The sequence below is a fragment of the Macaca mulatta genome, chromosome 3 (genome assembly GCF_049350105.2).
Source record: "Macaca mulatta isolate MMU2019108-1 chromosome 3, T2T-MMU8v2.0, whole genome shotgun sequence".
Classification (NCBI taxonomy): Eukaryota; Metazoa; Chordata; class Mammalia; order Primates; family Cercopithecidae; genus Macaca; species Macaca mulatta.
The window spans coordinates 102014755-102028268 of NC_133408.1; the positions used below are offsets into that span (position 1 = coordinate 102014755).

Here is a 13514-nt window from a genome sequence, read left to right on the forward strand (position 1 = left end):
AATCCTAATTAAATAGAGAATTAGAATAACCAAGTATATAATTTTTTTCAAAATAATCAAGGTAATTTGCACATTGAATATTTGATGATATGAAGGAATTGTTTAATTATTTAACATGTGATAATATGGTTCATTTTTTAAAAAGGTCATTTGTTAGAAATGCCTACTGAAATATTTACAGATGAAATTATATAATACCTAGAATTTGTTTCCAAATAATTGACTGTGGTAGCAGGAGGAAATAGGTGGGGTGGGGATACAGCTTGGTTATGAGTTAATAATGAGTTAGTAAACTGTTGAAGCTGGTTGGTAGGTACATACATGGGGGTTCATTATATTATCATCTCTACCGTGAGTATTTTTTTGTTTCGGGGATTTAAGAGGCGAGGTCTCACTCCGTTGCACAGGGTGGAATGCAGTGGCTATTCACGATCGCTCACTGCAGCCTCGAACTCCTGGGCTCAAGTGATCTTCCCGCCTTGGCCAAGTTGCTGGAATTACATGCATGCACCAACACACCAAGCTTTGTGCAATTTTTTAACACAAACGGGAGCGTAACCTACATTTATAAATACTATTTTGTTTATTGGTTTGTTCACTGTACAGTCTTTCAGAAATCTTTTTATGCGAGCATATATATGTCAATGATACTTGTTTTAATATAAACCTTTTATTTTAAACAGTTTTAGATATAGAGAAATTATGAAAATAGTACAGAGTGGTCCTATACATCCTACACCCAGCTTCCCCTATTATTAACATTTTATATCAGCATGCTGCATTTGTAACAATTCATTAATCAACACTGACATGTTATTATTAACTGAAGTCCATACTTCATTAAGATTGCTGGTTGGGCACGGTGGCTCACGCCTGTAATCCCAGCACTTTGGGAGGTTGAGGCAGGCAGATCACTCACGAGGTCAGGAGATCATGACCATTCTGGCTAACACAGTGAAACCCCGTCTCTACTAAAAATACAAAAAATTAGCCGGGCATGGTGGCAGGCGCCTGTAGTCCCAGCTACTCAGGAGGCTGAGGCAGGAGAATGGCATGAACCTGGGAGGCGGAGCTTGCAGGGAGCCCAGATTGCGCCACTGCACTCTAGACTGGGCGACAGGGCAAGACTCGTTCTCAAAAAAAAAAAAAAGATTGATTTAATTTTCACCTAATGTCATTTATCTGTTCCAAGATCCCACCTGAGATACATTATATTTAGTCATTGTGTTTCCCTGGGCTCCTCTTGGCTGTGACAGTTTCTCAGGCGTTCCTTATTTTTCATGACCTTGACAATTTGAGAAGCCCTGGTAGGTATTTTGCAGAATGTCTCTAATTGGGATTTGTCTCATGTTTGTCTCATTATTAGATTGGTGTTACAGGTTTTCAGAAGGAAAGCTACCTATTTCAAAAGGTAAAATGCCATTTTTATCATTTCCAGGGTACATGCTATCAACATAACATCACTGTGAGTGTTAACAGTGATCACCTGGCTGAGGAAGTGTTTGTCCCATTTCTTCACTGTAAAGTTACTCTTTTTTCATTTCTTAACAAATGTGAAGATGAATTTATGTTTACTAATTCTTTCCTTTTCTAAGACACTTCTAATTTAAACAGCTGGTGAAGTATTTCTTGAAATGTGTTAGAACACTAAGCTGGAAGAGTGAGATATTAAACTATAAATTCTGTATGATCTCAATTTTCTAAAAATGACATATACATATGTATAGAAAAAGACTAGAAAGAAATAGCTCAAAGTTTTATTTTTTCCTGTATACTTTTCCAAAAATGTTCTGCAGTGAACAATTATTTTAAAATCTGGAAGAAGAGTTAAGAAAAAAAAAAAAAAAAAGGAAGGAAGATCTTTCTCTGGGACAGGCTCAGAAAAAAATACCAGAGTCCTCACAGTAACTATAACACAAATGTAGTGCTCAGAATGATAGCAGCCTTCTCGGAAACCTGGTGTGTATGTGTGAAGACAATATTCCCAGCTGCCTGTCTTTGCTTACAGAAGACTGTAAATTGCCTCTTATAGAAACCTAACTATTTTTTCAAATAGGAACACCTAGTAACTGAGTATAATAGAGACTGAGAAAAATGGAGGTGGGGCATTGGAGGGGAAAAAAGGGAGAAAGAAGAAACGAGGGAGAGAGGAACAACAAATTTAGGTGTTGGGGAGTGGGAAAATGTTCTGTCTTGTTGCTTCCCATCAAAGTACCCAGAATCACAGGATCCTAGATAATATTATTTATTTGTTAATGATATCATCAGTTCCAGCCCAGTCAGTTTCCAGTCAGTTTCCCAATATCAAAAACATGCTTTCCTAGAGCAAGTCCAGAATATGACCATGGGTCAGCATAAGCGTATCTTGGACATATTAATATTAACCTTAGGGGCTGCTCATCCAAAATGGCAACACATCCCTCCCTGCTGGCTCTCCCCATAGTGCCCCATCTCCTCCCTCAGTGGTTGAGTCCTCATGGTTTGTGCAACTCTCCAGGGCCCACTTCGGCCTGCCCTACTCAGGATATCCCCTGCCAAAGAACTGATGGATGTATCATCGCTAAAATGTCAATAACTGGTAGTTGTCCAGAAGCTGCTGTTATACCTAGTATGAAGTATGTGCATTTGGGAAGGGGAAAAGCACTTATCCTAAAGGGATAAATCTCTAAAAGTCGAATGCAGCCATCATGATCCAGGAAAGCAGGGGAGATATGCATGCATGCACACATACATTCAAAAGGGTTGTTTCAGCCCACACTTCAGGTCACATCACACAGGGAGGAACAGTCTAGTTACACCAACTGAGCCCTGTGCCAAGGAAAGAGCCCAGTGCCCTTATGGAGGAGGGAGCAGGTGCTTGGGCAAGAATGTCTGACTCCATGAAAGGGACTGTGTGCAGCTGGATCAAATGCTCACTCATACACCCGACAAGATGAGTTCAGCAAGGCTGAGGCAAGCATCCTGAGTAGTACAGAAAAATCAAACAGCTCACTCTGGACATTCGAATATAAAAAGAACAAAAATGCCTAGCTCCACAAAAGACACTGTCTGAAATGCGTTTCCTGTCACAGCCACCTGCCTTTCCATTTGGAGTCTGGGTTCTGTCTCATTAAACAGAAGAGTTGATTCAGTTGGGTCCATCTAATTATTCTTATTAAAATATGTAACCATAATATTTTAATTGTAAATTAAAGTTGCATGCATGAATGAATCTGAATTCATTTTAATTTCACAATGGCCCAATGCCAAGGCCTTTTTATGGAGAAGATCCATCAGCTCGGATACTGCTCTCCTGGGAATTCAAACCACTGTGCAAATGGAACATGTTTAACTAACAAGGGAGATTCTCACTCCCTTTTCTCCTCTTTCTAGATTTATTACAGTCATAAAGCTGTTTTAACAAGAGAGACTACATTTGATTCCTCACCCCCAAAATGTGTAAAAGAAAAAAACAAAACTAAAATTTAAGGTGAGTACTACCACTTAGATAGAACCAAGATGTCACTCCCAGGCTGTATGAATCTTGTTACAAGAATGGTAAATAAATCTCAATTCACGTGCCAACCTCATATTAATTAGTAATGTTTGCAGTGGGTGCTGAGAGGAAAGTGCTTCCATACTCAGTGTACCCTTGGTCTAGATTCCAAAACAATCAGTCATACTGCATTTGGTCCTTACATATTCGATTAGGTGGAACCTGAATTACTTTCCACTAAACAACCAGACACTAGGTACTGAAAGGCTTGACCTAAACCTTCTCTATTCCTAACTGGCATTGACTACAGGATACTGCTGGGAGGTGATTAGATGAAAATATCTTTTACAGTTAAAGGTTTAGAAAGTTTCTTCTTGACTTCTAAGCTGATGCCTGAAGGATAAGGAGAAGTCAGCCAGTCAACACAGTATGAAGGCTAGGGGAAAAGATCATTCCAGGCAGTGGAAAAAAACATCTGTAAAAGTCCATGGGGGTCAGAGTGCATGGAACATTCAAGGCTCTAAAATAAGCTCTGAAATAAGGAAGAAGAAGTGCACTGGAGTGGCAGGTGGGGCACAGGAAAGAAGTCTGGAGAAAGGTTTGGATCCTGTAGAGTGCTAGACACCACATGCAGGTGGTTTTGACTTTGTTCTAAGAGCAATGGATTTGAAGCCAGGCGATCATTCTAGCTACACCAAGTGACTCTGCACACTGTCACACATGGGTGCTGGGAGGATAACTCCGCCCGTGACTCCTTCAGGAGGATGACCAGAAGCTCTGCCCTTGGACCCCACCTGACTGCCCGTGCGTCCAGCTCTTGCTTTGGCTGGTTCTCGTTTGTGTTCTTTCTCTATAACAAGCAGCATCTGTGAGGTTAACAGCTCTTGAGTTCTGTGAGTTTTTCTTGTGAATTATTAAACTTGAAGGTGGTTCACGAAAGCCCCAAACTTGCAACTGGTGTTGGAGGCGAGGGCAATCCTGAGGCAACTATGCCCTTAACCTTGCAGTTTCATTAACTTCATGGGCGGGTATTTCCCGGAGCAAGCAGCTTGGTCTCAGTATCACTTAAAATGAGATGGAAAAAAGCATGCCTGGTATAGGTATTGTGTAAGGTCCCTCTAGGGGTGGAAGTGAGGGGGACTGACTGGAAAGGGGCACGGGGTACCTTCTGGGGAGCCAGAAACATCTATACTTTGATCTGAGTGGTAGTTACACAGGTATATAAAAATCCATTTAGGTCATGCTCAGTGGCTCATGCCTGTAATCCCAGCTCTTTAGGAGGCTGAGGCAGGAGGATCACTTAAAGCCAGAAGTTCGAGACCAATCTAGGCAACAAGGAGAGACCCTGTCTCTATTAAAACAAAAAAACAAAAATCCATTGAGCTACATACATAAGATTGGGACACTTTATGCATTTTACTGTACATATTATAGCCCAGTCTTTTTTCGTTTTTTGTGTGTTTTTTTCTGAGACAGAGTCTTGCTTTGTCACCCAGGCTGGAGTGCAGTGGCATGATCTCAGCTCATTGCAACCTCCACCTCCCAGGTTCAAGAGATTCTTGTGCCTCAGCCTCCCAAGTAGCTGGAACTACAGACGCGTGCCACTACGCCCAGCTAAGTTTGGTATTTTTAGTAGAGATGGGGTTTCCCCATGTTGGACAGGCTGCTCTCAAACTCCTGACCTCAAGGAATCCAACCACGTTGGCCTCCCAAAGTGCTGGGATTACAGGCGTGAGTCACCACAGACAATTATTTTGGTTTTTGGTTTTTGGTTTGAGACAGGGTCTTGCTCTGTCGCCAGGGCTGAAGTGCGGAGGCGTGATCTTGGCTCACTGCAACCTCTGGCTCCCAGGCTCAAGGGATCCTCCCACCTCAGCCTCCTGAGTACGTAGGACCACAGGCACAGGCCACCATGCCCGTCTAGCCCAATTTTTAAAAGTTAAAAAACAAACCAAAACACTGCCTTTGAAAACGGGGAAGCCCAGCCTAGAGTTAAGGGATACAAGCAGGCTGGACTGCTGAGAAGAACCTGAAGCCAAAGATAAGGCTGAAATTAAAGATGTGAGAGCTAGCAAAGGACTTTCTGGAAAGATTCTCTGAAATAAATTGTTTTGTGCTTTCAACTTGGGCACGGTGAGCTAGGACCATGTTACTGTGTGAATGTGTGACTCGTGTGCAAATGTGTGCACACTCCCTAGACAGGCCCCTGTGCTGCTTCTCCACTTCATCAGCCTCACCAAGTGATAATGTGCACTGCACCACAGCAGACAGGGCAACAGGTACTGCCAAAGGAGGGACACTCAGCTGGGGCTGGCATGATGGCTGTCCTACCCTCCTCCCAGTCAGGGAGAGGCTCAGGGGGCTAGCATGGAGGCCTGGGAAGCCAGGCTGCAGGCAGAAGGGCCAGTCTTGCCTGTATTGTATGAAACCAAGCCCAGGCAACAAGTGGGGCAAACCTGAAACTAATGGCAGAAATTCCCCTGGGCTGCTACCTGAAGGGAGGAGAATTCAGGGATGAGTCAATGGAGTAGAAAAGCAGGAAGGCAGACTGGATGGAGACGGCTCCAAGCAAGGGGTGGGAGGCAGAGCCTGGGCGAATTCTGAGTCACGAGCTGTGGGTGGGAATGTGCTCCACAGCTGAGTCACTGGAACCCAAAATGAAGGCCATGCAGGGACCAGTGGTGGGAGTGGAGGAACAGGTACAGGAGGGTGGGCCTTTGTTATTTCATGAAACCTCCTCTAGCAACCCATGGGTTTATGGTTCGCGAATGAAGAACTAACCCGTGTGAGTCAAAACATGTGGGTTATTTATTTTTGGATTTGTGATGACATACCTCTTTCTGTTGTTCCGGAAACATCTTCAGCACAGGACACGATCAATCTGAAAAATAAGATATCCACAATGGGTGATTTGCAACCTCCAAACTGGAGTGGATCCGCCGCTCATGGCCTCCCACCAAAATCCCCTGACAGAGCCCCCCACCCCACAGTCCCTGACACGTGAGCCTCTGCTCCTCCCACGCTGCCCTCTCCTGTTGGCAGGACCAAGGTGCACATCAGTCCACACCAGGGATGAGGAGTCTGGACCCCAACAAGTCCAAGGCAGCTGGATGACGACAGACCTTCAAACTGCAAGGCCAGCCAGTCAGGCGGAGGCTGGAGCCTTAGCAAATCAGGAAGGAAGCTAGAGATGCTAGGGAGCAGAAGCCATGCGCAGGGGGATGCTGGCTGGAAAAGACGCCCAGAGAGATCCACCACCAGAGGCAGCCCTGACGCTTTTACTGGAAGCTCAAACCTTCTGGGACCAGACCCTTCCTGTGACATTTAAATTATTCCAGAGGTCACAGGAGAGATGGCATGGCCCTCAGCGGGGGAAAGTCAGGACCTTGACTCTGAGCTTCTGAGCAGTGCAGCCAGCCTGTCCTTTGACACCAGGCCCTGCATGTCTCTGGGGTTGTCAATTGTTCTTTAAACCCACTTGGTATGTAAGCTCATTAGATTTAACACCTGCTCCCTGCCAAAAACAAAAGGCAAATTTAAATCCCCTGCCTATATCCACACATACGTATTCTTACAACTGAGGGCGACTATGACTGCAGGTCTACTATTTGTCTTCACTTTGATAATATTAGTATGTGTCTGAACCCACCTTCCGGGTCCATATTATCCCCCACACGTATTCCCAGAGTCTCTATACTCATGTTTCTGGCACCATAGGGAACACAGGGAAGCAAGAACACAAGCTCTGCCTCCAGGGCCCTGTGGAGGTACAGACGAAAGACCCCACAGAGCCTCTGGAAGGGGAGAGTGAGCCACACCCAGGCAGCAGCAGGAAGCTTTCCAAGAACGTCCCTTTCCCCTAGAGCAGTCAGAGGACACATGAGAGGGAAGGAGAGAGCAGGGGATCTCAGTGTTCAAGGAAGAAAAGCAGGACCTCCAAGGGAGCAACACCACCACCCACAGAGCCTGGTGAAAAGCGTGCCCTATGGTCCAGAGATTGTGACCAGGCCAGATCAGCTGGGGGACAGGGTTCTCAGAGGGTGCAGTCGCGTGGAATCGTGGCTGCCATAAAGATATGTCCATGTCCCGATCCACAGAACCTGTGAATGTGACTTTATTTGAAAAAAGGGTCTTTGCAGATATAATTAAGTTAAGAATCTCAAGGTAAGATCATCCTGGATGACTGGAGTGAACCCTAAATCTGATGGCAAGTGCCCATATAAGACAAAGAGAGGAGACACACACACAGAAGAACATGCGAAGACAAAGACGGAGGAGGGAGAGGGATGCAGCCCCCAGCCACAGAGCCCCTGGGGCTGCAAGAAGCAAGGCAGGATTCTCCCCTAGGGCCTCTGCAGGGGAGCACGGCTCTGCTGCCACCTGGATTTTGGACTTCCAGCATCCCAAATTGTAAGAGGTTCCAAATATCAAGTTTGTGGTAATTTATTGCCGCAGCTGTAAGAAGCTAGTCAAGAGGGGACTGGTGGAGATTAGGTTGGAAAGACAGACTGGGGTTGGAACTGGAGATTCTGTTCGGTCACTCTTCGTGGAGCTCCCGCTACGTGCCATGAGCTGGGGTGGAAGCGGGACACACGGTAGAGTACACAGCAGGCTTGGAGCTTTTGAGGCGACTTCCTAATTATAACGTGGAAATGACAGGAAAGGACGCCGTGTGATAGGAATGGAAAAACACACAACAGGGCTAAACCTGGAGGACATAGGCCAAATGAAATAAGTCAGTCACATAAAGACAGACACCGTATGATTCCACTTGTATGAAGTACCAAGGGCAGTCACATTCAGAGGCAAAGGCCGGGTGCGGTGGCTCACACCTGTAATCCCAGCACTTTGGTCGGCCAAGGCAAGCAGATCGCCTACCTGAGGTCAGGAGTTCAAGACCACCAGCCCGGCCAACAGGGCAAAACCCCATCTCTACCACAAATAAAAACTTATCCGGGTATGGTGGCACGCCTGTGGTCCCAGCTCCTCAGGAGGCTGAGGTAGAAGGATCACTTGAGCCTGGGAGGCAAAAGTTGCAGTTAGCTGAGATTGTGCTACTGTACTCCAGCTTGAGTGACAGACCCCATCTCAAAAAAAAAAAAAAAATTCAGAGACAGAAAGTAGAAGGGTGGCTGCCAAGTATGGGAGGGAGAGGGGGTGGGGGGCAGCTGAGTGAGTACAGAGCTTCAGTTGTGCAAGATGAAAAGAGTTCAGGAGATCAACTGCACAACAATGTGAGCATCCTTCACGCCACTGAACTGTACACCTAAAAACGGACCAGATGATACATTTTAGGTCGTGTGTTTTTTACAACTTAAAACAAAATTTTAAAGAATGGAGGGACTAAGTGGGAGTGGAGAGGGTTTACTGAGAAAATGGCACTTCCGCTGAGGCCTAAAGGATGGTGTGAGATAGCCAGGAAAGCAAAAGAAAAAAGGCCCTCTACACAGAAGGCCTGGGTCGTGCCAAGGGGAGGAGGCCAGGAGGAGGAGTGGTTCAAGTCCGGTTATCATGGGATTCCTGCACCAGAGCCAAGTTAGCTGGTGAGTTCCACCATCTCAGGATCTGTCCATGATTCCCGCACACATCGCATGCTCCACACAGCTGAACCTCTGCCCTCATACTTTCACCCTTTCCAGCCACCAGCAAACTCCCGCTCCTCTGCCAGGATTCTGCAAGGAAATCACTTCCCAGGCTCTCTGCCCCGTTACACAACCGCGTGCTGTGCAGTCCCCTGGTGCCATTAACCTCGCTTGCATCATGATGTTTAGATACCCTCTGTCTCTCCTATTTGACTGAATTTCTCCAACAGGGTATAGCTGTGTTTCCTTGTGTAATTAAACTCCACAACTGTCCTGTGAGGATTTGAATATCCCCACTTCCCAAGTAAGAAAGCGGAAGGTCAGAGGGGTTAAGGTGCCCAAGGTCACACTATGAAAGAGTGTGAAAGCTCAAGTTTCACTGCAACCAAAGCCAGTCTGCTTCCCTAGGGTGGCCTTCCAATGCCACAAGCTGCCTCCAAGACTCTGTAATGTGAACAAATGGTTCAAAGTTGGGGTCTTAATTTTCCCCAAAGGGCTTAAGCTTTTCCCAGCCAGGCAGAACTTTGCACTTCTATCTAATAGGAGTCTGAAAATTGGCCACTTTAAGATGCTATAGACCAAGTCCAACTATGAAGTAGGAAACTGGCCCCAGTGGCTCACACCTGTAATCTCAGCACTTTGGGAGGATGAGGTGGGCAGATCACTTGAGCCCAAGAGTTCAAGACCAGCCTGGATAACCTGGCAAAATGCTGTCTGTACAAAAAATACAAAACTTAGCTGGGCATGGTAGCATGCGCCTGTGGTCCCAGCTACTTGGGAGGCTGAGGTGGGAGGGCTGCTTGAGCCCAGGAGGTCAAGGCTGTGGTGAGCCATGATCATGCCACTGCACTCCAGCCTAGGTGACAGTGAGACCCTGTCTCAAAATATAAAAGTAAAATAAAATAAAAAAGAAAACAGGAAACTTGAGAAAGTTGAAAGCAGTTTTAACCAGTTTCAACAAGTTGTTCCAAAACATCACAGTGAACTATCATGGTCAACCTCTAATACTGTAAATCTGTACAGTGAAAATGGTGGTGGGCAGGGGGAGATCATTTCATTTTCTAACCTCTATACACTTCCATATTGTCTGAATTTTTCTAGTAACACATTAAAGTTTTTAAAGTAATAATTATTTTAAATACAGTAAATAGCATAATGCTCTCAGAATAAATAATAATTTTGACATAAATTATTTTTATTTCATGTAAAATAAATAGCAAATTCACATGTATTAAAAGATGCTACCTTTATAACACAAGAGAAAGTATCATTTGGTACTAGACCTTGCCATGGCATTTACTGGTGGGGAGAAGGAAATTCAATGATAGCACAATTGTATGGTTTGAGATAAAAGGGCAACTGTCTATAATTTAGCAAACTAAAGCTGCCAATCAAAAATTGCTCCCTGAGGCCAGGCGCAGTGGCTTACTCCTGTAATCCCAACACTTTGGGAGGCTGAGGTGGCCAGATCACCTGAAGTCAGGAGTTTGAGACCAGCCCGGCAAACATGGTGAAACCCCGTCTCTACTAAAAATACAAAAATCAGCCAGGTGTGGTGGCGCATGCCTGTAATCCCAGCTACTCGGGAGGCTGAGGCAGGAGAATCACTTGAACTTCGGAGATGGAGATTGCAGTGAGCCGAGATCGTGCCATTGCACTCCAGCCTTGGCAACAAGAGCGAGACTGCATCAAAAGGAAAGAAGGAAGGGAGGGAGGGAGGGAGGAAGAAAGAAAAGAAAGAAATTGCTCCCTGACAAAACTATGCCCTTTAGGTGAGTTGGAAATTTTTAGATTTGTATAGATAGATTTCCAAACTCCCCGGACTAGCTTATGCGTCTGTCATAATAATGCACATAGAGGGCTGGGTGTGGTGGCTCACGCCTGTATTCCCAGCACTTTGGGAGGCTGAAGTAGGTGGATCATTTGAGGTCAGGAGTTCAAGACCAGCCTGACCAATATGGTGAAACCCTGTTTCTACTGAGAATACAAAAATTAGCCGGACATGGTGGCATACACAGCTACTCGGGAGGCTGAGACAGGAGAACTGCTTGAACCCGGGAAGCCAAGGTTGCAGCAAGCCAAGATCGCGCCACTGCATTCCGACCTGGTCAACAGAGCGAGACTCCATCTCAAAAAACAAAAAAAAAATGCACATAGAAAATTCTTGTCTCACTGAAATACTGTTATGCCAAGTCTGGATATCTGCCTCCCGGTGATAGGCTGTCTCCAGAGTATTCTCTCTCTCCTCCACCAATGAAGAACCCCCATCACACCTAGATGGCCACCCATTCTCCTTCTCTCTTACCTTCATTGTAAGAATTATTATTTTTATTTTATTTCATTTTTTTAGAAACCGGGTCTCACTGTCACTCAGGCTGGTGTGCAGTGGCACAATTACAGCTCACTATTGCCTCAGATTCCTAGGCTCAAGTGATCCTCCCACCTCAGCCTCCCTAGCAGCTGAGACTACAGGAACAAGCCACGTTGCCTAATTTTTTACATTTTTGTAGAGACAGGATATCCCTATGTTGCCCAGGCTGGTCTCAAACTCCTGGCCTCAAGCCATCCTCTTGCCTCAGCCTCCCAAAGTGCTCGAAAACAGGTATGAGTCACCGCACCCTGCCCATTCCAAGAATTATTAAATCTCACTATCAAGCTGGGTGTGGCTTGGTTTCCACATTATTTGAACTTTTCATTTAAAAACAAAAAATCAGCCAGGGATAGTGGTGCACACCTGTAGTCCTAATGACTCAGGAGGCTAAGGTGGGAGGATCCCTTCAGCCTAGGTTAGGCTGCAGTGAGCTATTTGCACCACTACACTCCAGCCTAGATAACACAGTGAGACTCTGTCTCTAAAATAAATGAAAAAAGATAAAATCTCACAACCATATCAAACAACAGGAATGATTTCTCAAACCTGCTGGCAACATTACAGCTGGATACACACAAGCAGCAGACACATGGGTTATCCCCTTCCTGGGAAACATGGCAGTTCTGAAGACTCATCTAAGAGACTTGTGTGTCTCTTCACAACCCCACTGCCCTGAGAGCACGGTACACAGATCTGCCCAAACCAAAAACTCGAGGAGAAAGCTTCTTCTATTTTCTACCCTAGAATATTTTTTCTATAAAATGCAAAATGTCTATGAAGCAAAGATAAAATTCTATAAAGCACCACTCGGCAATCTTTTTGTGTAGAGGGTCAGACGGTAAATATTTGAGGCTTTGAAAGCCACAGGGTCTCTGCACCTCTGACTCAAGTCTGCAGTGCATAGTGAAAAGGCACTCACAGATGCCTAACTGAATGAACATGGTTGGGTTCCAGTTAAACTTTATCTACAAAAACTGGTGGCAGTAGTTTGCAGACCCCCACTACAGAGCAAGCCACTACTGTGCCTTCAATACTTACATACTATATCTTAATAATACCTTTCTGAGGTCAACAGGCCAAAACATTTGCAATAGTAGGCTTGGTCTATATGCCTATGGGAGATCTCACTGATAAGTAAACTACTGACCAAAAGTTTGTGGACTATCTAGGTGAAGAGAAAGGATCACATATTTTTTCAAATGATGAAATAAGAAATAACAAGTATGGTTCATATCATGATTTAAAATAAAAATGGCAAAGACTTTTTCTAAATCTTTAGATCAGGTGCTCCCTGATTCATGAATCACTAATAAAAGCCAATTTAATTTTTAAACAAAATTTTTTGTAACTTCTTCTTTTGACAGGATCAAAGTCTCAGAACCAACTGTTTATTAAAAAAAAAAAAAAAAAAAAAGATCAAGCTCAACAACAACAATGAAAACTACCTGTACCCTAAATGCCTGACTTCACCACTGTGCAACCTGGCATGTAACAAAATTGCACTTGAACCCCATAAATTTGTACAAATAAAAAATCTGATTTAAAAAATATGCAAGACCGGGCACATGCCTGTAATCCCAGCACTTTGGGATGCTGAGGTGGGAGGATCACTTGAGCTCAAAGTTTGAGACCAATCTGGGCAGCATGGCGAAATCCTGAAACCGACTCTGCGAAATTATAACTGAGGAAATTATGGCAGTGAAAGAAATCAGACCTAACTGACTCCATCTTGCTTATAATCCTTAAGATGTCCTTGTTCATTCCTGGGCATAAAGCTGAACTAACTCTGGGAAGGAAATCAATTCATGGTTTGACTCTGAAATAAAATTGATAACAGCCCTTTCCCGAAAAGACCCCTTTCTTGCCTGGGTTCCAGTCTGCCTTGGCAGGACTAACAAACTAGCTACAAGATTAGAAATTACAATTTAGGGGTCATGTAGTCTCTGGCTCCAAGGGTCTGAACCTTCCCAAATTGCTCCTGGGGATAACACAGTTATTGTAAAACCTAAGATCTGTGCTTTAGATATTTAGCAGTCCCTGCAACTGCACTCGAAGGATCAGCTGATACCACCCAGAGTAGTAATCT

At 44.7% G+C, this 13514-nt stretch overlaps 1 protein-coding gene across 5 annotated transcripts in view; it reads right to left on the reverse strand.

The window, feature by feature from the left end:
- The window catches only part of SNX10 (sorting nexin 10), an 83868-nt gene that overhangs the window by 21014 nt on the left and 49340 nt on the right, over positions 1-13514 (reverse strand). For all 5 annotated transcript variants that reach the window (NM_001266895.1, XM_077994795.1, XM_077994798.1 and 2 more), the window contains 1 exon segment: positions 6310-6356. In NM_001266895.1, coding sequence (NP_001253824.1) covers positions 6310-6333 — 24 coding nt within the window. In that variant the 5' untranslated portion in view covers positions 6334-6356.